This window comes from Typopeltis vanoorti, chromosome 20 (genome assembly GCF_054136105.1).
Source record: "Typopeltis vanoorti isolate ZY-2024b chromosome 20, IOZ_Tvanoo_1.0, whole genome shotgun sequence".
Classification (NCBI taxonomy): Eukaryota; Metazoa; Arthropoda; class Arachnida; order Uropygi; family Thelyphonidae; genus Typopeltis; species Typopeltis vanoorti.
Window position 1 is genome coordinate 34,999,529 of NC_143568.1, and position 27,064 is coordinate 35,026,592.

At 36.1% G+C, this 27,064-nt stretch overlaps 1 protein-coding gene across 1 annotated transcript in view; it reads left to right on the forward strand.

Moving 5' to 3' along the window:
• The window catches only part of LOC150095360 (sodium- and chloride-dependent glycine transporter 2-like), an 89,831-nt gene extending 63,207 nt beyond the window's left edge, over window positions 1-26,624 (forward strand). Inside the window, exon 7 of the mRNA XM_090410271.1 lies at window positions 26,303-26,624. Coding sequence (XP_090266397.1) covers window positions 26,303-26,434 — 132 coding nt within the window. The 3' untranslated portion in view covers window positions 26,435-26,624. The remainder of the gene's footprint in view (window positions 1-26,302) is intronic.
• Window positions 26,625-27,064: the final 440 nt, after the last annotated feature.

Consider the following 27,064-nt stretch of genomic DNA (forward strand, 5'->3'; position numbering starts at 1 on the left):
TCTCTTCAAAAAGTTGTAAATAAAGAAAAATAAGTTTAAAAAAGGAAGATAACTCAACTTATAAAATATATCTAACACTCAGGCCTGGCTGGTGGCATGTGCGAAGTGTGCAATATACACAGGCGCCGCAGAAGAAAAGGTGCCTAAAAGATGTTAAAAAATATGAGATAAGAGTTTGAACGAACAACAAATGGTACATATAATTATATGTACCATTCTGTACCATTCCATTCGGGCCCCCAAATTTTGTATATACAATAATTTATAACCTGTATTTAATAAACATAATCTTCTATAATTTTGTTTGAAAGCTGCATCTTCCTGGAAACAAGCAAATAAATTCTAAAATTGTATCCTGGACCTGATTATATCACTGTAATTTTTTATTAAAATTTACGAAAATATACCTAAAATAGTTCTTTATTTTTTGATGTATTATAAATCAACTTGCGATTAATTGTTGAGTCCTGTGTAAAAAAAATTTGTATAAGCAGGACTAATCCATAGGTAACATTACACTGTAAAGCAGTTTTCGTTTGTTTTTCATTCCCTGTTCGTTTTATTCACACTTTATTCAAAAAAAACTTTTTGGAAAGGTGCCAAACATTAATTGCACACACAAGAAAAATACTAGGCGCCTGCGCTGCTAACACTCATTTAAAAAAAATGTAGATAGATATAAACTCTTCATATACTAAAAAGCTATTTTCTTATATTTCATATAAGAAAACAGTAATAAGGAACAAATGGAAGGCAAGGTCAGAACCAAAACATTTGAAGTAACAAAAGGACTTTAACAAGGGTCCTTCCTCTATCTTAAGTATCATTTAGAATATACATAAGGTTCAACAAATTATGCAAAACTTGTCCCATCCATTTCCTTCATTTTTAAATGGTATGTTCCAGTGTCCCCATAAGTCAATAGAAGTTCAGTAAAATGATTAGTTGTGTTGCATCTGCATTTTCTTAAAGTTAAAAAGATTTTGTTCAGAAAGTTATTTTTTTATTATAAAATATATCATATTTTGTCTATTCATCAGCTGGCAAACTGTACTTATCAAACCCTGTATATATACATACATATATAAAAATAAATTATCAAAATTTATCAAAAATAAAGAAATAATTCAAATAGAAAAATATTTTAATTTAAATATTCAAATGATAAAGCAATTCATAGTAGCTAAAGGCAACCTGCAAAAAGATTTATATACAAATTAACTTAAAAACAATATAAATAATAAATTACACAACAACCATAATTAGCTTTAATGAAATGAAAGTACAGATATTTCATATTGAAAATAACAGTACATCATCAGCATGTATATCTGTACTTTCATTTCATTAAAGTTAATTACTGTGGTTATCATGTAATTTATTATTTATAGTCATGCTACAGGTACCTTTAAAGATTAAAAACAATATAAATCTAAAACCATGGCTTTCAGAGGAAATAACCATTTGAAATAAAATAGCTGTAGGCAGTAAAATAATTGAACAAGCTAATAATTTTAATTAACTATAAAATAAGGTACAATGCAGATTTAAGACATATCTAACAAAGTAAATAAATTCTCTAAAATAAATATAATCTTCAACAACTCGACCTGCAATAGTCATAAACTCCTTGTAACATAACACGCCTTGTTATATGAAGGAAGCACAGACAACAAGAAAAAAAGCTATGAGAATCACTGCAGTAGAGATAAAATGTATGTGAAGAACAGCAAGTTATACTAGACAAAACATGAAATAACATACTGGAAGTTTTTTCCCACTTGGTTAGACTATAATAAATTTAGTTTAATCCTTTATCCCAGTGTAAGCAAACAAAGTTTGCGCCTGAAGTCTTCAGGACTGAGGCAACTCGTGGTAAAGGTGGACCAAGCCCTCATCACTCCTTGTCCCAGTATCTCCCATAATGCAAAGCACATCTCCTTGTGGATAAGTATAATGCTATGCATTAAGGGAAGGGCCACTACCCAGACCGGTTTCGACCTTTATTGAGGTCTCGTCAGTGGGAGCCAGATCCAGAAGTGGTGATACTAAGGCAGAAGCAATGGAGAAGTCATATTTACCTATAATAATTGCCAAACGGTGTACCACCTTATTATTAAAGGAAATGTGCTTTGCATTATGGGAGATACTGGGACAAGGAGTGATGAAAGCTTGGTCCACCTTTACCATGAGTTGCCTCAGTCTTGAAGATACTTCAGGTGCAAACTTTGTTTGCTTACACTGGGATAAAGGATTAAACTAAATTTGAAATAACATACTGAAAGAACTAAACCAGATACTAATAACAGAAATAAATGAAAAGAAGATTTAGAACCAGTAGCACATAAAAGAATATCGACAAAAAAAAATTATATTATTATTATTATTATGCGACACCTCCAGGGAGTCCAAAGACTCAACGAGGGAGCGTGTGCCAACAGCATTGAACAATTGATCCCCTTCCAACTACTAACTGGGCTCAAACTTGCTAAACTTTTTGCTGAGCCATTAATAGCAGAGGTAGACTGATGAATTATAGGAAACAAAATGAGTCTTGCATGATACACATTCATTGTTTCTAGCCACTTATAGATGTGAATTTTTATGAGTCTTCCATGAAGATTGTCATCCTATTGGCTTTTTAGTAGTATCATGCTGGGCTAAGGTCTTAGATAATCTGGAAACTTTGCTCTAAGGGCCAAACCTTTTCCCATTCTATTAAGCCATTTCAGGTCTCCAGCACACAGGCTGGAAGTTTCACACTGTGGAATAAATATCATGCATCACCTAAAGACTAATACAAACATCCTGGTAGCTCTTTACTCACCAATCACCAGGCATCAAATTGATCTTGGTGATTGGTGAGTAAAGAGCTACCAGGCTAACAAATAATGAGCTCTATTAGGCATTGAGAGAGTGAAATAGTATAATAGCTAATCAGTCAATTAAAAGAAAGTCATTGCAATTAAAAAAAAAAAACTGGGACTATGATGAAGCACTTCATGAGAGCAGTGAAGTTCTTTGCATAGGTATTTGCAATCTTATGGCTAATGGTAACTGCATGAGCAGTCAGTCTTCCCGCATACAGTACAGTCTATATGTTAGAACATGTACATCTCAGTAGGTTGCCAATTTGGCCAGAGTAGCTATACACAGATTAAATCTCTGACAGTGCATTTACAAATACGCACTTCCAGATGCATTTTTGGAAATTATGGAGACAACTACCGTGTTTGAATAAAAACTTTAGTTTACTATTACTAAAATTTTACAATTCGACGTTTCGACCTTTATGTTAAGGTCATCTTCTGGAGCGTACAAATATACACAGGAAACAAGCTATACCACAATCATACTGGTTCGTTAAAGACACTGACTAACCGCTACCATAATTGTTGGCCTGACCTCTGGCGAAAAAAAAAAAAAAAAAAAAAAAAAAAAAAAAAAAATTATACATCAGCGCTAAAGTCCTATTATTTGTGTTGTCTACTATATACTAACATTATATTAACATCATTCCAGCCAGTTGGAGTGGAATGGTTTCTAATAATAGCAGATTGGCTAGAGTCCTGACTTGTGTTGAATCTTTCAAATTAGGTTGGCTGAATGTGTGCCATCCAGATCCTTGGAATTTTCATACCATCTTTATTGTTGATATTTGGGTGGTTTATCAGGATTTCGCAGGATTCTTTAAATTTTCTTTCGTACACCATGTTTTTGTACGGTGTAAGGAGCAGGTGCTTTTCCAGTTGATTTGGTGTAAGGTGTTGAGTGCATGGTCTGAGAGGCCTGCTTCACCATAATGGTTATATTTAATGTGTCTAAGCCTCTCAGACCACGCACTCAACACCTTACACCAAATCAACTGGAAAAGCACCTGCTCCTTACACCGTACAAAAACATGGTACGAAAGAAAATTTAAAGAATCCTGCGAAATCCTGATAAACCACCCAAACATCAACAACAAAGATGGTATGAAAATTCCAAGGATCTGGATGGCACACATTCAGCCAACCTAATTTGAAAGATTCAACACAAGTCAGGACTCTAGCCAATCTGCTATTATTAGAAACCATTCCACTCCAACTGGCTGGAATGATGTTAATATAATGTTAGTATATAGTAGACAACACAAATAATAGGACTTTAGCGCTGATGTATAATTTTTTTTTTTTTCCACCAGAGGTCAAGCCAACAATTATGGTAGCGGTTAGTCAGTGTCTTTAACGAACCAGTATGATTGTGGTATAGCTTGTTTTCTGTGTATATTTGTACGCTCCAGAAGATGACCTTAACATAAAGGTCGAAACGTCGAATTGTAAAATTTTAGTAATAGTAAACTAAAGTTTTTATTCAAACACGGTAGTTGTCTCCATAATTTCCAAAAATGCATTCGGATCACCGTGCAAGCCTAAAAGAAAGGATTCAGATCATCCATGGAAATGATACCCACAAGCGCTGCAATCGCTATGGTAAGCTAAAGATTCGTATTTCTCTTCTGATCAATCGGCTGGCCTTTTTAAAGAGATGCAGAGACAATAACCTCATTCCGATCTGCATCAGGCTAAAAAAGAAATTTACGTCCGCTAAGGCACTTCGTATCTATGACCGCACAGAAAAAGCAATGCTTAGGGAACAGATCCAAACAGCCCGCCGAAACCTAGGTACAACACAAAATCTAGTTTCTGAATTACAATTAGAACTATCCAACTATGTCAACCAAGACATTCTACAAACACTTGAAAGGATTACTGACAATTCGGCCAAGCATACCCTGGAAAAGAACAAAGAAAAACTTGAGAAAAAATTCCACTGGTTGAAACAACGGCAAAATATGGCGGCCAATCAGAGGACTTCCTCCCCGAGAAACAACAATGAACAACAAACAAGGGAGACAAGGAGCGACCAACCACCGACAAGCAAGAACCATGTGATCAACTTATCAAGCCACACCCTGAACAACGGCGAACTCATGCTGCTGAATAAAGGACTGAACTACGCAATAGCGCCAAAAAAGGTAAACAAATTAGATTTTATCTACCACATTGAAAGAGGCATCAGATCCCTACCTAACAACATAGCAGACAAAATACGACTAGAAACCAGTAATGTCCTAAATACCAAGAAAACCATACAGAATAACCTGACTAAAACAGAATTAGCAGCAATCAAATCGTTAAAAGCCAAACAAAACATAATAATAACGAAAGCTGATAAAGGCAGTGCCACTGTTGTCCTTGACAGGTCAACATACATACTTCAAATGAACCAACTAGTAGCCGATAACAACACATATAAAATGGTGAATTATAACCCAACAAAGAGGATAAAGGACAAAACAGAAAAACTATTAAAGTCCGTCACTTCTTGGCCACCAGACACAGTTAAAAAACTCAAACCCCACTACGCCCGCCCCCCCAGAATATATGGGGTTCCGAAAATACACAAACAAAATGTGCCCCTTCGACCAATAGTGGAAGGAATAGACAATCCCAATTACCACCTAGCCAAGAAATTAGCGGCAACACTCAAGGAGTTGGTAGGTCATTCCCCCTCCTACATAAAAAAACACACAACACTTTATAAACATAATCAAAAACATAACACTCGACAAAGACGACTTATTAGTCAGTTTTGACGTTTCTACCCTTTTCACTAATGTCCCCATCAATGACACAATTCTCCTACTACAAAACAAATTTCCGCCCGACATTACGGCCCTCTTTGCCCACGTACTAAAGTCCGGTTACTTCGTGTGGCAAAACAAATTCTACCTACAAAAGGAAGGTACGGCCATGGGCTCACCATTATCCCCCCCAATCGCGAACTTCTACATGGAAACCTTTGAGCAAAGGGCTCTTGATTCCGCCACGCTTCGACCGACAATCTGGCTCAGATACGTTGACGACGTGTTCGCGATCTGGCCGTACAGTCGACAAACGCTAAACACATTCCTCTGCCACCTAAACAAACAACACGAACGCATACAATTTACCATCAAAATCGAAAACCAAAATTCGCTCCCGTTCCTAGACACACTAGTTACACGTCTTCCTTCAGGCAATCTATCCTTCACGGTCTACCGAAAACCTACACACACGGGCCAATACATACATGCGAATTCATATCACCACCCAGCACAAAAATATGGAGTCATAAACACCCTTAAAAACAGAGCCACAACTATTTGCTCTAACCAGCAGGCCCTGAAACAAGAACTAAAAATCATTAGTGACACATTCATAAACAATGGCTATAACAAAAATACTGTCAATAAAATACTCTATAAAACCACAACAAAAACGAATCTAGACTACAGTAAAACCATAGCCATCCCATACATTAAAGGGTTATCAGAAAAAATCAACAGAATCCTACAACATTATAACCTTAATGCCACCTTTAAACCACCCACTAAACTTAAAACTATATTCAGCTCCTCTAAGGACCCTCTCCTCCCATTAGCACATCCTGGAGTCTATTGCATCCGCTGCACCTGTAACTTACCGTACATTGGTGAAACAGGACGGACAATCCCTATACGCAAAAAAGAACACATTAGACACATTAAATATAACCATTATGGTGAAGCAGGCCTCTCAGACCACGCACTCAACACCTTACACCGTACAAAAACATGGTACGAAAGAAAATTTAAAGAATCCTGCGAAATCCTGATAAACCACCCAAACATCAACAACAAAGATGGTATGAAAATTCCAAGGATCTGGATGGCACACATTCAGCCAACCTAATTTGAAAGATTCAACACAAGTCAGGACTCTAGCCAATCTGCTATTATTAGAAACCATTCCACTCCAACTGGCTGGAATGATGTTAATATAATGTTAGTATATAGTAGATAACACAAATAATAGGACTTTAGCGCTGATGTATAATTTTTTTTTTTTTTCCACCAGAGGTCAGGCCAACAATTATGGTAGCGGTTAGTCAGTGTCTTTAACGAACCAGTATGATTGTGGTATAGCTTGTTTTCTGTGTATATTTGTACGCTCCAGAAGATGACCTTAACATAAAGGTCGAAACGTCGAATTGTAAAATTTTAGTAATAGTAAACTAAAGTTTTTATTCAAACACGGTAGTTGTCTCCATAATTTCCAAAAATGCATTCGGATCACCGTGCAAGCCTAAAAGAAAGGACACACTTCCAGACTCTTTTAACATAACAGGCATGCATAAGTTTTACATTCATAGATCAGTATATCCATTAAGATTTCTTGCATTCTCTTTTCCAAAAGCTTCAGATTATCAAGACATTGCTGTATAGTATAGTCACATTCCATTTTTTCCATATCATCAGTTCAAAATAAACAGTTAAGTAAAGAATGCAAGTATCTACAGGTTTCAAAACTATAACATAACACACAGCAAGTGAATATTAGATTATTAAACAGCTTGTTGAAAATATCTGGTTATTTGACATTTTAAAATAAGCAATGTTTATTTCAATCTATTCTGGAATAAAAATTGTTGTCTATTCTTATTTTAGTCTGTTCTTCATAAGATGTTCACATGATATGTCTGCAACTTCTGTAAAGTTTATGTAGTTTTTACTGCGTCATTTATGTTATAATTAGCTTATTAACTGATTTGGATCTTCAAACTTTATTTTCAGTTAATAAAGACTAGTTGTCTCACTTCTTTTTCTATCGTTTAGTCGGAATTCAGTTTAATACCTAGGTATGGGAAATCATGAATTACATTACTGTTCCTTCATATTCTTCTTATTATTATTATTGCACAGGATCCTACATGAAGTCCAAAGACTAGTCACGAGAGAAACGTGCACTAATCATAACTAACCCAGGTACCTATCATATCTCTTCTTAAACTCATGACTGCCTGTGGCAAACTCATTTCTACTTACTCACCGAATCTAAAAAAATAAACATATCATGCCCTTGTTTAACTACACTTTTGTGCACTATAACTAACCCAGTACCTAGTACCTATCATAACTCTCCTTAACAGTAGTCACATAAGAGTTATTTATATCCTACTGCTCAAGGTCATCAACGAGGTCTTATTTTTCACATCTGTCTACTTCCTAAGGGTAGATGTTATCACATACTGCACAGAGTTAGTCACTGCTGCAGATACTGAGGTGCAGGGATGTTGTCAAAAAAGTGATCTGATTTTCGAAAAAGGTTTTTGAAGAACCATCCAAAGACAGGTAAATACAACTTTAGTGCATTACACCCTATACTTGTGATTATTTTTCTATTACTTCTCTACTAGTTATGCTATCTCTACTAGTGCTGTAAAAAGAAAATACAGAAGTTATTATTCTTTATTAGTTATAGTTTTGACATTTTCCGTGTTCCATTTTTGGAACATTAGGCAAAACCAGTACCACTAGGACTAATATATCTTTTCCTTTCTTTTAGTGTTGCACGGTGATCAGCATTCATTTTAGAAATTATGGACTTTACAATCGTGTTATAAGTAACTTGTAATTTCCCAACATTTCGATCTTCATATTAAGATCATCTGGGGCATATACAAATATACAGGACAAGCTGAGTTACATTACATACAGTAAGCTAGAGAAACAATGATTTGATCAGGTTATTCTACTGGCATGACCTCTAGTGAAAAAAAAAATTATTTAGAAACTGCATCAAGCTAAATTCTGTTTATGATAACATGAATAAACATTCTTTCTTATGGATAGTTTTCTTTCAGTAACAATGATGTCCTATTTTTAGCATTAGAATTGTTATTTTTGATTTAGGATTCTGGATTATCTACAGTCCTGTTTATTTATAGTTACTCTTAGAGAGGAAGGTTCTGTGGGTCAAATATGTGCCTTCCATATGTTTGGGATTTTTAGACCATCATTATTGTTCAGATTGGGGTGTTGATAATAATCTCACAGGTTTCCTTAAATTTGCGTTCATACCATGTTTTGGTGTGATGTAGACAACTAGTGCATTTTCCTATACATTATCTCCCTTCAATTCTAACTGCTGACATCTAAACTTAAATATAGTCATATATATATGACTATATATATATATATATATATATATATATATGACTATATTATATATACTCTCGTATACGGGAATAAAAAGGCGTTAGCTGATTTTTTTTATTTTTTTATATATATATATATATATATATACATATATATGTGTGTGTGTGTGTTACTCTATGTAATATTCTATTTTCACCATATAATTATAATGTTTTGAACAGCTTTTCCCTTAAAATTTTATCATAATGTCGTTTCCATATAAACAAAACAGATACTTGTTAGATTCCCACAATTTCTAAACTGTCTCAAAGTGAAAATCTCAATCCCGATAATCCCTGTTTGGCCTGAACCAAGCTGTCCCATTCACAGTTTTTCTTAAAGAGTAAGTTATATTGTTGAATGATGGAATCTAATTTTTTGCCAGTTTTATAGTGATTGGAAAAGATAAACAGAATACTACAAAAATACAACCTCAAAGCCAACTTTAACCCTCCTGCAAAATTAAAAAGCTTACTCAACTCATCCAAAGACCCACTCCCTCCGCTGGCTCACCCTGGAGTATACCGTATTTATTGCATCTGTGATATATAATATATAGGGGAAACAGGACGTACAATTCCTATCAGACAAAAAGAACATAAATGACACATTAAATATAATAATTATGGTGAAGCTGGTCTTTCTGATCATGCCCTGAACCTTACATAGAATTGACTGGAAAAGCACCAGTTGTTTACATCACACCAAAACATGGTATGAACGCAAATTTAAGGTAGCCTGTGAGATTATTATCAACCACCCCAATCTGAACAATAATGATGGTCTAAAAATCCCAAACATATGGAAGGCACATATTCGACTCACGGAACCTTCTTCTCTAAGAGTAACTATAAACAGAACTGCAGATAATCCAGGATCCTAAATCAAAAATAACAATTGTAATGCTAAAAGGACATCATTGTTACTGAAAGAAAACTATTTAGAAGAAAGAATGTTTGCTCATGTTATCATAAATAGAATTTAGCTTGATGTAGTTTCTAAATAATTAATTTATATTTTTTTTTTCACTAGAGGTCATGCCAGTAGAATAACCTGTGATCAAATCTCCACTTGGTGTTGCACTACCTTACCCCAGTCCTGAAGATACTTTCGGGTACAAACTTTGTTTGCTCACACTTGGATAAAGGATTAAACTAAACTTATTATAGTCTAACCAAGTGAAAAATAAACTTTCAACATCTTTCTCTGAATCCGGAGTAATTTAATAATAAGGTTGCACACCCTTTGGTAACTCCTATAGGTTAGGATGACCTCTCATTGCTTCTGCCTTTGTATCTCCACTACTGGGCCTGGCTCCCACTGACAAGACCTCAATAAAGGTCGAAACTGGTATGGGTAGTGGCCCTTGCCTTAATGCATAGCATTACACATATCTGCAAGGAGATGTGCATTGCATTATGGGAGATACTGAGATAGGAGTGATGAGAGCTTTCTCCGCCTGATGTTGCACTACCTTACCCCAGTCCTGAAGATACTTTCAGGCGTAAACTTTGTTTGCTCACACTTGGATAAAGGATTAAACTAAACTTATTATATTACTGTGATCAAATCATTGTTTCTCTAGCTTACTGTATGTAATGTAACTCAGCTTGTCCTGTATATTTGTATATGCTCCAGGTGATGATCTTAATATGAAGATCGAAACGTTGGGAAATTAAAAATTATTTATAACACGGTTGTAAAGTCCATAATTTCTAAAATGAATATATCTTTTTCCTTGTTTTTTTTAGTTGAAACCATTTTACAAGTCTCAAGAAGCCCCGAACTCTATGTTTACATGAAATAACTGACCTGTTAGAGATAGATGACAGTATAGAAGCAAGTGCCATAGTGATACAACCATCTAAAAATGCTACAGTACCTGTTTCTGGTGAGGACTCAGGAGATGAAGAAGGTGGAACAATAAATAATCTGCCGGGTTCTTTGCTGCGAGCACCTGTTTATCTTATTCAAGATGGCTCTGATGCGGAGTCTGACCCAGATGATCCCTCATACATACCTGAAGATGACTCTCCTGTTGACGAAGTTGTATCTACCTCTACTGCACAGCAACCTCCTCTATCAAAGAGAAAGAAACTCACAAAAATTGTCTTCAAATGGAAAAAAGCTGACCTAAATGCACAGCCCCATAGCAGGTAGAGTTATACAACTACCAAACGATTTCTTCACCGAAATGAGAACTCCCACAGAAATTCTGGAACCTTTTCTTGATGACAAGGTCGTTGAACTCAATGGCACGTACTCCAACTTATATGCTGTAAGTAAGGGTATAAATCTTGGCTTGACTAACTCCGAATTCAAACGTTTTCTGGGAATTATTTTTCTGAGTGGTTACGTCTCAGTTCCTAGACGACGTATGTTCTGGGAGCAAAGAACAGATGAGCATAATGAGACGTGACACCACTTTGATACTATATTTCTTCATTTGCATGTTGCTGACAATGCAAATTTGGACCCAATGGACAAGTTTTCCAAGTTGCGACCCCTCACAAGCAAACTAAATGAGAAATGTATGAAATTTGTTCCTAATGAAACATGTTTAAGCTTTGATTAATCCATGGTTCCTTACTTTGGTCATCACAGGTGCAAACAATTTATTCGGGAAAAGCATATTCGGTTCGGCTATAAGTTTTGGTGTGGTGCAATACGTCTAGGCTATATTTGTTGGTTTCAGCCGTATAAGGGTAAAAACCCAAATACTAAACAGTGTTGGTGAATCAGTTCCTTCAGTTTAGTGAGGCACTTACAGAGCATACCATTTTGTATTCGACAACTTTTTTGCCAGTATTGCACTTCTTAATAGGCTCAGTTCAATGGGACATCATGTAACAGGTACAGTGAGAAAAGATCGCATTGACAAAGCTCCATTGGAATCAGATAATGATCTAAAGAAAAAAGAAAGAGGCACATTCGATTATTGAATTGATGGAAAAGGCAATATTGTCTGCAAATGGCATGATAACAGTGTTGTCACTGTTGCATCATCTGGTGCTGGTATCAATCCTCTGTGTCTTGTCAATCGTTATTCCCAGAAACAGAAAAAGATCTAAGTTCAGCAGCCAAATATGATCAAAGTTTATGGGAGGCGTAGACAGAGCAGATGAAAACACTGCTAAGTATCGTGCATCAATCCATGGAAAGAAATAGTATTCGAGCCCTCTTTTGTTTTGTTTCAAATTGGTCTTACAAAATGCTTGGCAACTGCATAAAGCATATGATGAGAAGTCAATGGATCTTCTTGAGTTTCGTTAACGTGTGGCATTCCATTATCTGGAGACCTATAGTCATCCTACAGAACCTGGCCGAAAAGGAAGACCTTCTCAGAAGCGTAACATTGACTCACGTTATGATGGCATGAATCATGTGATAATCAAGCAGGAAAAGCAATGTGCTGAATGTCATAAGAACACTTTACAATGTGAAAAATGTGATGTTGCCGTACAAGTGAAGTGTTCAGTTGAATATCACGCTCAATAGTAGGTATCACCACCTTCTGAGACAAGAAACAGGATTTTATAAATTGTGTACAATATAGTAATGTTTTTGCCTACTGTTCCATTTTTGGAATGTCACATAACTCAAAAATGGAATGAAATAATTTTTTTCCTTTAAATTCTTGTTTCTTGAATTTTTCTAGATAACATATATGAATTTCATGCACAAATTCAAAATTTTCAACCTCCAGCATAAATGGGTTAAACTATGGCTGTCTGTGGCAACTCATTTCCACTTACTCACGAAATCTAAAAAAATAAACATCTCATGCTCTTGTTTAACTACACTTTTGTGCAACTTCTATGGATCATTCCTTGTTTTGTCATGTATTGGAAAATTTCTTCAGAATTTATTTTATGAAAACCCTTCAATGACTTATATTTTTACCATATTCCATAGTTTCCACCTGTCAGTAAAATTTTGCAATCCACAAACCTTCAACCTATCCTGATAAGTAGCACTCCAAAAACTGTTCACCATTTTGGTTGTTACTTCTATTGGATAGGATACAGATATGGCTATATTCTATTTTACAGAGAGGAATAATAATCTCCTTATCTCTACTTATTGTATTCTTCAACATTCACCTTTGAGCTGTTTGGCAAAATTTTTCAATATACCCATGAACTTTGTTTCCTTGCCACCATTACTCTCAAATTCCCAGTCTCATCAATTTCTTATAGTTCAGTGTCATACACAGTTTGTAATTTTTTAATCTCAAAGTGCATAACTCGACACTTTGCCATATTAAACTGAGAACCATTATCCTTTGCTCACATCAGTCCACCTAAATTATCTTGCAGGATCTATACATCAGTTATTAACTACTGTCGTCTCTAGTTTAGCATCAGCAACAAACTGGACACTCCTGCTCCAAATCATTCCCCTATATTAATGTGCAAATTAAGTAACAATGACACAAGTACAGAGTCCTGTGGTATGCTACCAATCTGTCTTCTCTTGGATTCTACTCTAATATATGCTACTCTTTAATGTTTGTCCATCAGCTATCCTCTTATACATGTCACTAGTAGCTAATTCATCTCCATTTGCTCCAATTTATGTAATAGGATTCCATATAGTATCAAGTTAAATGCCTTTGCAAAGTCTGGCAGTCTTCACGACAAATATGGTGGTGACTGTCAGACTTTGTGGTGGAGCATTTTTATGCACCACAAATATGGTGCATAAAAATGCACCATATTCTTTACTCAACTTGACTGTCACTTGATTGCAAAGAGTAAATTACTAAATTGAGACGTACCCTTCACAAAGCCATATACTGTCCTCTCCATCAAGCATCATATATATACTATGTGTTTCCATTCCTAAATTCTATCCTTAACTAACTTTTCAAATTCTTCTATTGCCACCTCGAGTTATACAGCCTAGTCAGAGAGACTGCATATTTCCTTGCACCTTCTCCTAAATACACAGGCAGGGTACTTCTGCTCTCACATCTCAAGTTTCTGACCTGACTAACTTTTAGAGGTGACAGAAAGAAAACAACTGTCACTTTTCAACATAATCTCGCTTACTTCATTTCTATGCCCTTGAAAAAAATAGTCTGTACTTTTGTCTGCAAAATGGCCTAAAACTGCATCTTTCATCTCTTTTTCTTTTATGGTGTCGAGCAGTCCGTGCAGGAGTGAAGCATAATATTCTTTAAAGTCAATCAAGAGAATTGTTGCCAAAAGCAACTTGGTGGACTTGTCTTCTTGGTAGACTGAGTGATCTTGGCAATGATAATGGATTTTCAATGCTTTTCTTGGCAATGATAATTTCTCGCTGGTGATAATGGATTCCAACACTTTTCTCTGATTCCCTTGGCAAAGCTCTAAAAACTTGTGGGAACATGTCACACGATACTTCTTCTGAATTGAAGAGCGAAGTCGGAGCACCCACCATGCACTGGCATTCATCATGTGAAGCATTTCATGAATGGTGCAAAAGACGGTTGTCATAGAAAGCCTCAACCTTGCTGAGATTTCTTTGAGCTTCAGCCATCTGTCATTGAGCAGTTCCTCCCCAACAAGAGAAATATTTTCCATAGTCATCACTTCCACAGGCTGACTATCATGAGGATCATCTTTGATGCTCTCTCTTCTTAGGCAAGACTGTTAAGCCCAGCGTTTCCCAACGTGGGACGTACGCCCCCACAGGGGGACAGTTTGAAAATGACATTGCATTCGTTGCCTCATCACCGATATACTCAAAAAACTCACCATTGTCATTGTTGCAACCCTGACTTTCTGAGAAAAAAAGCTGACATCACTAGTACAGTAGTCAACATAAATACAGTATCAAGAAGAACTTTCAGAAAAGCAAAATGATGAGTCTATTAGAAATTTATTTAGCATAAAAGGAAGAATGGCATGGCTTTCTGATGAGACAGAAATGAAATGTCTAAATTCAACTAGTTTTGCAAAAAAAATACTGTTGCCCTTCCCATCGTCATATTTAGTTGAATGTGGCTTTAGTGCTGTAAATGACTTGCTACTGAAAAAAAAAAGAAATCATCTGGATATCACAAACCATGGGGATTTGAGATTGAAAATAACTAAATTAGTACCTCAAATAAAAACTCTTTGCAGCAGACATCAAGCTCAAGGATTGCATTAACTTGGATTTTATTTTCCCAAGTTCAGTTCGATTTATGTTTTATAATATACAAAGTGTAATATAAAATTTATATTCATTGAAGAAAGTCAAATTAAAAACAGTTTCACCTATGTTCCTTTTTTATTTAAAGTACATATTTATATTATACTTTTTCAGAACTTAGCTGACTATTATGCTAGGGGGGGGGGACATCAAAATCTTTGAGGCGTTGAGGTGGAGCATGATCCAAAAAAAAAACGTTGGGAAACACTGGTTTAGCCCATTCTTTCACAGTAGAATATGAAGGAGAAGCTTTCCCCATAAACACTATCCAATTACTGTTTGATAGCACTTGGAGAAAAGCCCTTCTTTGGTGAAAAACTTCATCACAGTGCAGTACTCATTTTTTAACATTACAGCCACTTAGTATGCCATGTTAGTCAATCAAGTGCCTCCAACTGAATGACGCAGGTAGAGTTGAAACCAGTATACTAAGTTCCCATAGGTGGTGCTATCCATCATGCAGTGTTTTAAAATTGATGCAAATTTTGTATGTCAGGTCAGAAACTTTTGGAACCTTCCTCATATCCTAACAATTCCATATATTACAAACTGAACACTACTCCCCCCCCCCCTCTCAAACCCCCATGCACAAAAACAAACCTATGAGTTGATTCTTTTGCAATAGTTACCTTTCTTGGTTGACTCCTATCATACCCTGACAACAGGCTTTACCTTAAAACACTCTCTCTTTCTGGCTTCTTCCAATAACTTTCATATTCTCTCTCTCACTTATCACCCCTGAAGTCATTCATATCCACCATAGCAATCAGCTCTTTCACTAACGCACATTGTATCATTGGAAAATCATCCTTGAAAAACACTATTTCATTGTGCTCTTATCAAGTGTTCCTCTCACAGTCCCCATACAATACTCTTTTTTTTACTCTCTCTTTCTCATTCTGTCATACTTTCCTCTCTCTCTCTCTCATTGTTGCATGGTGATCAGCATTCAATAGATAGAAATTATGGAGAACCTTCCTTGTTAAATCACTTACTATATTTTAAACTAAGATAAATTAACACTCAACATTCGACCTTCATATTAGGAAAATATATATATATATATATATATATATAAAACACTCAACATTTCAACCTGTATATCAAGGCAGCTATTAGGAATATACACACACAACCGACATCACAATACATGATGATAAGCTACAGTGCTACTTAGGCCAGCCTGGTTGGCTGGATAGTTGGCATACCCACTCTCTAATCAACAGGCTGTGGATTTGAATTCCGCCATGGACATGCATGTTTGTGATTGTGTTTAGGTGAGAAATGAATCTCACTGAACTGCTTGTTGGAGGCCTGAAGTGGCTTGAAAAAGTTTGTTTAGTCTCTAGAGCAGGGTTTCTAGACTATGTAAAAAAACAAGTTAAAAATACAAAAAATATATATAAAATTGATTAAAAAAATTTGAAAACAAAATCAAGCCCACCCAAGTACCAAATGTACTATAGATTTGCAGGTAACCATTCGTGGATAGGAGAAACATAAAAACAGCATTACCTCTCATATAAGGTCCTTCATGGTCTACCACAAACCGATGAACACACAAAAGCCAGTACATATCTGAAGGCTCATACCACAAAATAGAGCTCTAACAATTTCGCTCTGATGAGGAAGCTCTGAAAATGACTTTCAAATAATATTTATTCAAAACATTTAAAAAGAATTTGTAAAGAATGACAACAGGAAAACTATTCCAACTCATACTTCACATTAGTTTTCATAACATTTTTACATACTTTCTCAAAAGAATCTTTCACAAGAATGGGAGGGAAAGGGGTGAATTACAAATAAAGACATAGCCATTACTTAGATCAGGGCAATGTTATTCAAACCTTTTTTTTTACTGTGACCTAATCAAAGATATTTTACATTGCAACCCAGTACCCACCCACCCACTCACACACAAACATATATACTCTATAAATTAAAGATACCAAGAAATCATATATTTAGTTTAATCCTTTATCAAACAAGCAAACAAAGTTTGAACCTGAAGTATTTTCAGGACTGGTGCAACTCATATATAGAAGCTAATCACTTCACATCACTTGCCTTAGCATCCCATAATGCAAAGAACATATCCTTATGGATATGTATAATGCTATGTATTATACATATCCTTATGGATATGTATAATGCTATGTATTATAGGAGGGGTCAATACCCAGACTGGTTTCGACCATTATTGCGGTCTCATCAGTGGGAGCCAGACCCAGAGGTGATACTAAGGTTGAAGCAATGCAGAAGTCATATTTACCTATATGAGTTGCCAAAAGGTGTCGTACCTGAAAATACTTCAGGTATGATACTTCATACCTGAAGTAAAATACTTCAGGTATACTGAAGTATTTTCATACCTGAAAATACTTCAATTGCAAACTTAGTTTGCTTACACTTCGATAAAGTATTAAACCAAATATATAATTTCTTGATATCTTTAATTTATAATATAACCAAGTGAAAAAACTTTCAAAAACTATCTCTAATCCAGAGTATTTTAATAATAAGGTATAACACCTTATTACTTACTTATTGCTTAAACTTGGATAAAGGATTAAACCAAGCATTATAATTTCTTGATATCTTTAATTTATAGTATAACTAAAGTGGAAAAACTTTCAACACACACACACACATGTATATGAAAAAATTTTTATAAATACAGCCTAATGTGGACATAAATTTATTGCCAGCATACCAATAAATTATATTACAAAAACAAGTGTTATAAATTTCATATAAATTAAATTGCAATATGTTTTTAGCAAAAGTTACAAATTTCCTAAGGATGTAGTTAAGGAATTATTGTACAGTGCTTACAGAAAACTATGCAGAGAGACATTTTGCTATGGAATATGTCAACACCAAACTGTGATGTACCGAGGGTGATCTGAAAAGGCTCTTGACCATAGATGGCAACACTATCAGCAAGATTTTTTTTTTCTAAGTTGGTACATCTGTCATAAGCATCCATGTGAAATTGCAAGTCATTCTATTAAGTAGTTTGTTTTATACAGCTGTCTGAAGCAAAAGTGTTTTCTGTATCCCTTGAACGGATAAAATTGAGTATCGTGCAGTTATAAAATTCTTTGATAAAAGAAGGTTTAATGCCAAAAGAAATTCTTTTGAAGTTCATAAAAGTTTATGGGCACTCTTCTTCATTTTCAATAACTGAGAAATGGGCTGCTGAGTTTAAACATGGCCGTACCAGCCTCGAAGATGATCCACGTGAAGGACGTTCAAAAAGTGTAACAATACAAGAAATCATTAAGTGCACAATATGGTATTGGATGATCAGCAAGTCAAAGTGTGTGAAATTGCTGAGACTATAGGCATTTCAAAAGAACATGTACGATATATTTTGCATGAAGAATTGCAAATCAAAAAGCATTGTGTAAGATGGGTGCCACACTTGCTCGCAGCAGATCAAAAACATACTCGCATGAAAATCTCTGAACAGTGCTTGGAGCATTTTAACAAGAATAAAACTGATTTTGTGCATTGATTTATTACTATGGATGAGACTTGGATTCACCATTATCCACCAGAATCCAAACAGCGGTCAAAACAGTGAACAGAAGCCAGTTGTTCCACACCAAAGTCAATTCCATCAGCAGGAAAGATAGTGGCATCAGTGTTTTGGGATGCTAAAGGCATTTTGTTTATTAATTATCTTGAAAAGGGTAAACCAATAACTGGGGAATATTATTCCAATTTTTTCACAAGACTAGATGAAAAAATTCATGAGAAACAAGACCTGGCTTGCAGAAGAAAAAAAATCATCTTTCATCAGCACAATGCACACGCCCACAAAGGTGTTTTGGCAATGGGAAAATTACAGAATCTGTACTATGAATTGTTGGAACATTCACCCTATTCCCCAGATTTGGCTCCCTCTGACTTCTGTTTCTTCCCAAAACTAAAACTCTTACTCGCTGGTCACTGTTTTTCTTCGAATCAAGAGGTGATTGCAGCTATAGAGGGATATTTTGCAGATCTTAAGTGGAAATAACCAATTCCATGAGGTCTACAAAGACCAGGCAAGGAGGGTGACTTGGTTGGTGAGAGTAGCTAAAGAGAGGTATGAACAGCAGTTAGCTAATGAAGCCAAAAAGAATCCTAAGGAGTTCTTTCGATATGTAGCCAGCAAAAGAAAGAATGATTATGGAAGGATGACATTGATTGGAGAAAATGGTATAAAGACAGCTATTGCAGAATGTGTGGTGGAGATACTTAATGAGCAGTTCATAAAGATCTTTCAATCTTGTGAATGTGACTTCATAGAGAGATTGAGAGCAGTTGATGATGGGGAGGAGAGACTGACTGTAAGTGAGCAAGAGGTGTTTGGGGAATTGAGTAAACTAGATGTAAATAATATTGTTTATTATTTTAACGGTATAATAGAACACAGAAGCTAAGTAAATAATTAATTTATTAACTTAATGCTGATATTTCGCTGGTGTTATAAACAAAATTGTAGCAGCAACACAAAGACTAGAGTCCTGATTTTCGCGCCCTCTATCTGAAAAAAAAAAGCTATCATATATTACTAGAGTCCTAGAAAAGTGCTAGTTTTTTCTTAATATGACTGTCTCCCAGATCTTCGGCAAGTTAATACAGCCATATTTGTATGGCTGTATTAACTTGCATTAATTTGTATGATTTATACGGGTTTCTGTGTAGTACTTTTGTGTTTTTCCAGTTGATCCTGTGTGCAGGGGTATCCAGCACACAGGATCAACTGTGTGCTGGATACCCCTGCACACAGGTATCCTGTGGTCTGCTAGGTCCGACTTCCCATAATGATAATTCCAGACGTATCTTTTATGTTCGCTGATGCGGATGTTCACAGTTCTTCCTGTTTGACCGTAGTAGGCTTGATTGCATGAGCAGGGTACTTGGTAGACTCCTGGATGTGATAAAGGAGGAATGCTGTCCTTGGGTGAGCGGATGAGGGTGGCTAATTTGCTACATGGTCTGAATGTAGTGCATAGTTTATGTTTATTGAGAATTCTTGAGATCTTTTCGGATGTGCCTTTAATGTAAGGGATGGTGACTGTTTTGTTGTAGTTCTCTGTGGTGGATGGTGAGAGGGGTTTCTTAGGAGTGTTTAGTATTTTGTTTATTTTATGTGGATTGTAGCCGTTGGCTAAGAAGGTGTGGCATAAGTGAGTCAGTTCAGCAGTAAGAGCCTTGTCATTGGAACAGATTGCTCTCGCTCTATGGGTTAGCGTTTTTAATATGCGATATTGTTGAGAAGGATGATGGTGTGATTTTTTGTGTAAGTATCTACCTGTATGTGTGGGTTTTCTAAAAACTGAAAATGATAAGGAACCATCTGGGAGACGTGTGATGAGTGTATCCAGGAAGGGCAGACAGTGGTTGGCTTCCAGTTCAATAGTAAAGTGGATTTTTGGATGTTGGCTATTTAAATGTGCTAAGAATGTTTTCAATGTCTCAGGGCCATGTGGCCAAATAGTAAGCATATCGTCAACATAGCGTAGCCAAAGTGTTGGTTTGAGAGTGGCTGTATTGATTGCTTGTTTTTCCAGGTGTTCTATGTAAAAGTTGGCTGGGGGGGAAGGGAGGAGCCCATGGCTGTCCCATCAATTTGTTTGTATATTTTCCCTTTCCATGTGAAATATCCTGCATGTATTGTGAATTTGAATACTTCAAATATATCAGGGGGGAAGTGTGACTTCAGTAGATTGAGGGTTTCTATTAGTGGTACATTTGTGAATAATGAAGTGATGTCAAAGCTTACTATTAAGTCTGAGCTTTTTAGGGTAAGGTGTTGTAAGATGCTTTTTAGGTGTGCTGAATTTTTGACAAAGGAGGGAGAATTGTTTGTGAGAGTGGCTAGTAGCTTCGCTAAATGTCTAGCCAGTTTGTATGTGGGACTATTTATACTGTCCACAATTGGGCGTAGAGGTGTGCCTTGCTTGTGAATTTTTGGTGCTCCATAGATCCTAGGTGTTTTAACATGGAAGGGTTTGAGTTTGTTAACTGTGTCTTTGGGCCAGGAAGTGACTTTTTTCAATAATTTTCGTGCCTTATTCTTCTGTGTGTTGGTGGGATTGCGATCTGGAAAAACAAGCATTCAATACAGCCACTCTCAAACCAACAGTTTGGCTATGCTATGTTGACGATGTGCTTGCTATTTGGCCACATGGCCCTGAGACATTGAAAACATTCTTAGCACATTTAAATAGCCAACATCCAAAAATCCACTTTACTATGGAACTGGAAGCCAACAACTGTCTGCCCTTCCTGGATACACTCATCACACGTCTCCCAGATGGTTCCTTATCATTTTCAGTTTTTAGAAAACCCACACATACAAGTAGATACTTACACAAACAATCACACCATCATCCTTCTCAACAATATGGCATATTAAAAACGCTAACCCATAGAGCGAGAGCAATCTGTTCCAATGACAAGGCTCTTACTGCTGAACTGACTCACTTATGCCACACCTTCTTGGCCAACAGCTACAATCCACATAAAATAAACAAAATACTAAACACTCCTAAGAAACCCCTCCCACCATCCACCACAGAGAACTACAACAAAACAGTCACCATCCCTTACATTAAAGGCACATCCGAAAAGATCTCAAGAATTCTCAATAAACATAAACTACGCACTACATTCAGACCATGTAGCAAATTAGCCACCCTCATCCGCTCACCCAAGGACAGCATTCCTCCTTTATCACATCCAGGAGTCTACCAAGTACCCTGCTCATGCAATCAAGCCTACTATGGTCAAACAGGAAGAACTGTGAACATCCGCATCAGCGAACATAAAAGATATGTCCAGAATTATCATTATGGGAAGTCGGGCCTAGCAGACCATGCTCTGGATACCCCTGCACACAGGATCAACTGGAAAAACACAAAAGTACTACACAGAAACCCGTATAAATCAGAGAGATTGTTCTTAGAGGCGACAGAAGCCCTAAAACACACTCCAAATCTCAACAAATATGGCTGTATTAACTTGCCGAAGATCTGGGAGACAGTCATATTAAGAAAAAACTAGCACTTTTCTAGGACTCTAGTAATATATGATAGCTTTTTTTTTTTCAGATAGAGGGCGCCAAAATCAGGACTCTAGTCTTTGTGTTGATGCTACAATTTTGTTTATAACACCAGCGAACTATCAGCATTAAGTTAATAAATTAATTATTTACTTAGTTTCTGTGTTCTATTATACCGTTAAAATAATAAACAACATGTTCGATGAACACATAAGTCTGTCCACACGTTTAAGGATTCTTCACGTAGATGTAAAAAAGGCTGTGGGACTTGATAATATATCACCGCGTATTCTGAAGGAATTTGCCAGGGAGGTGACACCTGCCTTGACATATTTTTTTAATATGAGTCTTGCACTTGGTCAAGTTCCTAAGGAGTGGAAAGAGGGTACTTGACCAAGTGCAGGAGGTGATCGAACTCAAGCATCAAACTATAGGCCTATCTGTGTGTCAGATGTTGTGGTTAAGTTGTTGGAGAAGCTTGTGAGAACTAGGATCCAGAGTTAGGTTGACAACAATGGTATCATCTTTGATGGACAGCCTGGATTTGCTAAAGGGAGGTCATGTTTTAGTAATCTACTTACTTATTACAATAAAGTGACTGCTTTCTTGGACAGAGGAGAAGGATACACAGTAATATACTTGGATTTCGCAAAGGCTTTTGACAAAGTACCTCATGATAAGTTGACAGTCAAACTAGAGCAGATGGGGTTGGATATTAGATTAGTGCATTGGATTGGAGACTGGCTATCTGATAGGTATCAACAAGTTGTGTATGGGGGTGCAATATCCAGGAAAAGGAAAGTCACTAGTGGAGTGCCTCAGGGGTCTGTTTTAGGGCCATTACTGTTTAACTTGTATATTAATGATATAGGCAAAGATTTGGATGGAGATATTCAGTTGTTTGCAGATGATGCAAAGTTTGGACGAACCATGAAGTGTAGTGAAGATGTTGTGGCTTTACAGAAAGACTTGAATAGATTGAGTGATTGGGCACGGAAATGGGGATGTGAGTTCAATGTTGCAAAATGCAAGGTTTTAAAATTTGGAAAACAAAGATGGGATGCAGAATTTATGCTTGGTGAGAATATATTTGGAAGTAGATGAAATAAGAGATCTGGGGGTGATAGTGGATAAGGATCTAAAATTTAGGGGACACATCACCAAAGTTTTGAAGACAAAGGCTTCTGGGAATGATGCGGAGGACACTGACGTGTAGAAGTAGGGAGATTTTTGTTCCATTGTATAAGGCTTTGATTAGGCCACACATGGACTATTGTGCCCAGATTTGGTCACTGAGTTTTCAGAAGGGATGAAGAGATATTGGAAAGGGTCCAAAGGCGATTGACTAAGGTAGTTTCTGAACTCTGGAATGTTTAGTATGAGGAAAGATTGAGGAGATGTAATTTGCAGAGTCTGGTGGAGAGGAGGAAGAGGGGAGATATGATAGAGACCTAGCAGTTGGTAAGGGAGTTGTTATAAGATCAATGGTGGAGAAGTTCTACAGAGAATAGTGGGAGATTAGGGGAGAACCAGAGGTCATCCCTGGAAACTGTATAAAGAGGGTGTGAGTAGGGGAGTGAGAGGCAGGTTTTTTCATGCAGAGTTGTGAATGATTGGAGTGTGGTGTCTGCAAGGAGTTTGAGTGTGTTTAAGACACGGTATGATGAGGTGTGTGTGATAAAAGGACTTCCCAGGTGAGTCTTTGACTCCATGAGGTCTTGGGGTAATAATAATAATGTCTGGAATCTCACACAGCATTGTATCCAGGCTCTGGGCAGTGTTCCAAACTCTCTGCCAATATCAGAAATTTGAGAACTTCAAGCACTGTTATAAGATCAATGGTGGAGAAGTTCTACAGAGAATAGTGGGAGATTAGGGGAGAACCAGAGGTCATCCCTGGAAACTGTATAAAGAGGGTGTGAGTAGGGGAGTGAGAGGCAGGTTTTTTCATGCAGAGTTGTGAATGATTGGAGTGTGGTGTCTGCAAGGAGTTTGAGTGTGTTTAAGACACGGTATGATGAGGTGTGTGTGATAAAAGGACTTCCCAGGTGAGTCTTTGACTCCATGAGGTCTTGGGGTAATAATAATAATGTCTGGAATCTCACACAGCATTGTATCCAGGCTCTGGGCAGTGTTCCAAACTCTCTGCCAATATCAGAAATTTGAGAACTTCAAGCACTTTCCAATAATTCTTCCTCACATGAAATCATCTAGCTGATGTCTTTGAGATAGACATTACAAGACATAAAGTTATCAACTTTATTCTTTCCTGAAAAGAGCTTCCTTCAAGCACAATTCACTTAGCGTGGCCTTTTGCCTGTCGAGTGCTATCATGTAACCCATTTTACATATGATTCAAAAATTTGAATTTGTTCCCATTTTCTACTTAAAATCATCAGTTATATAAATTGCCAGAGGCTGATTCATCTGAATTTGTGGTTGTAATCTTGAGAAATAGTGTTGGTCCTTAAGTTTTGGACAGCAGTATATATATACTAAACAGAAACAAATGTCACAAAATAATGGCATGCCATTACTATATATGTAGTAATGGCATGCATTACTTTATAACATTTTCATATAAATTCAAATTAATGTGTTTTAAAGATCTGGCTTATGAAAAAAGTTGTTGTGACACGCTGAATTGATTTCACAACACCTACAGTTTGAAAAACACTGTATTAGGGAAATATTTGAGAAAATAGAACATTGCAAAAATACATTATTAAGGCTACATTCAAACTGTCCACAAAATTAAAAAGCTCACTCTGCCTCTCTATAGATCACCTTTCTCCCTTATTCTCCCGGTGATATACCAAATCCCGTGCACCTGTATTGGGAAACAAGAACAGATTCCCAATAACCAAAGAAGAATGCAAATTACACTTTAAATTCCTAAATTATAGAAAATGGGGCCTTTCTGATCATGCACTTCAAATGAACAAGGAAAGACTGGAAAAGTGCACAAGTCCTTTCATACCAAAACTATAAAGGAAAAGTCAAAGAAACTTGTGAGATGCTTCTACATTGTCCTAATCTCAACAGGAATGATGGCTTAATAGTTTAAAGGGTTTGGATGGCCTACACAACTGACATAGCATCTAGGAAGAGACAATAGAACTTCAAACACAAACAAGGAAGAATAGAAATAGATTAATGTTACTAGTTATTAATAAACAATAAGCAGAACTCAAAAATTATAGGACTGTAGCAAATTAAACACTAACTGGTAGCAATTGATATAGTTCCACTTATTTAAGTGTGTAATTATTACTTCCATTATCCAATATTTTATCCATTTCTTTTTCCCTCACCAAGAGGCGGTTGGCCTAGGGTCGACAGTTGATCAGAGCAGTAATGTTGTAGCTTACTATAGTATATCACAATGTAACTTGTACATATGTATTCCTCATGTTGACCTTGATATAAAGGTTGAAACATCGAGTGTTATTTTATCTTAGTTTAAAGTAAGTGCTCTGACATGGAAGCTTGTCTCTATAATTCTACATAACTGAACTGTCCTTTGTTTTTCTCTGCTGCATTCACCAAGATGATTCTTCCAATCAATAAAGAGATTGCACTTACACTCACAGAAGCATGCTATCATTTGTATTTTGATCACTTTTGTTTACTCTCTCATTCTCCTACAATCATACTTTGCATATTATCTGCAATATCCATCACTTCACTCATTTTTTAATAACCTATACTTCACACTCACATAACACTTCCTACTTACCTACTCATTTTTAAACCACAAACCATTCATCCATGGTAAGATGTACATAATGAATGTTATATATTTAATTCCAATTTATATTCATTCTAGGGAGATTGTCCAAATGATTTGATATGCTCATGAAATTTTTCTGGGAAAAGTCAAATGTTATGCAGTTTATTTGTGTGCAGACATGCTTTTTGTGTATTTTGTATCTCAGGCATACTCATATCTGAGAAATGAGAAAGTAAATAAGAAAATATAATAATTTCTAATTAAATGTCTTATTTCTTTGTCTTAGAAAGTGAAGCAAGCTTTGAGTCCTACTAATAAATGGGGTCCAAATGATGACGAGACAAAGCTGGAGTATTCCAAAAAGTATTCAAGAGTTGAAATTGATATCAATGTTGTATCAGCAAAAAACCCAGAATGATGTCCAAAGAAATCCAAAAGTTTCTACAATCTGCAATGAATGACTAAGTCTTACTTATTAAACCTGAATTCTCTGGTGAAGTTCCAGTTCCAAACAATTTTTCAGTTTAAAAAAAAACTAATAGAACTTATTTTTTTACAACTGGCAGGTTATACAAAGATAAATGAAAAATAAAATGCAAACAAACCTTTTCTGTTCCTGTTAAGTTGCTTTCACATTTGATATTTTTACCCTATCAACTATTGCAAATAAAAATTATTCAAGCTCCTGTGTGGAAGCAGTGCTCCTAGTAGTATTTCTTCTGCTTTATTAAACCATTTCTTGAAAGCTTGTTTAGATATTCTCTTCATTTCCAACACTACATTTTATGGTCTCCGTATATTATTTAACTGCCTCCCTTTTAACATATTTCATTTTGGGGAGAACAGACACGAGTAATGGGATTCAGATCTTAGTATCTCTAGAATTTATGTTCACTAGTGTTTAGGTTAATAATTAGTATTTCCTGTCTTTGTCTGTTGAGGATCAAGTGACAGTATTTGTGCAAGTTATAGGTATTTTATTCTTGTAAATTGTATGTAGTATATACTTTTTTCTTTATCCTATTTATGATTATTATTATACGACACC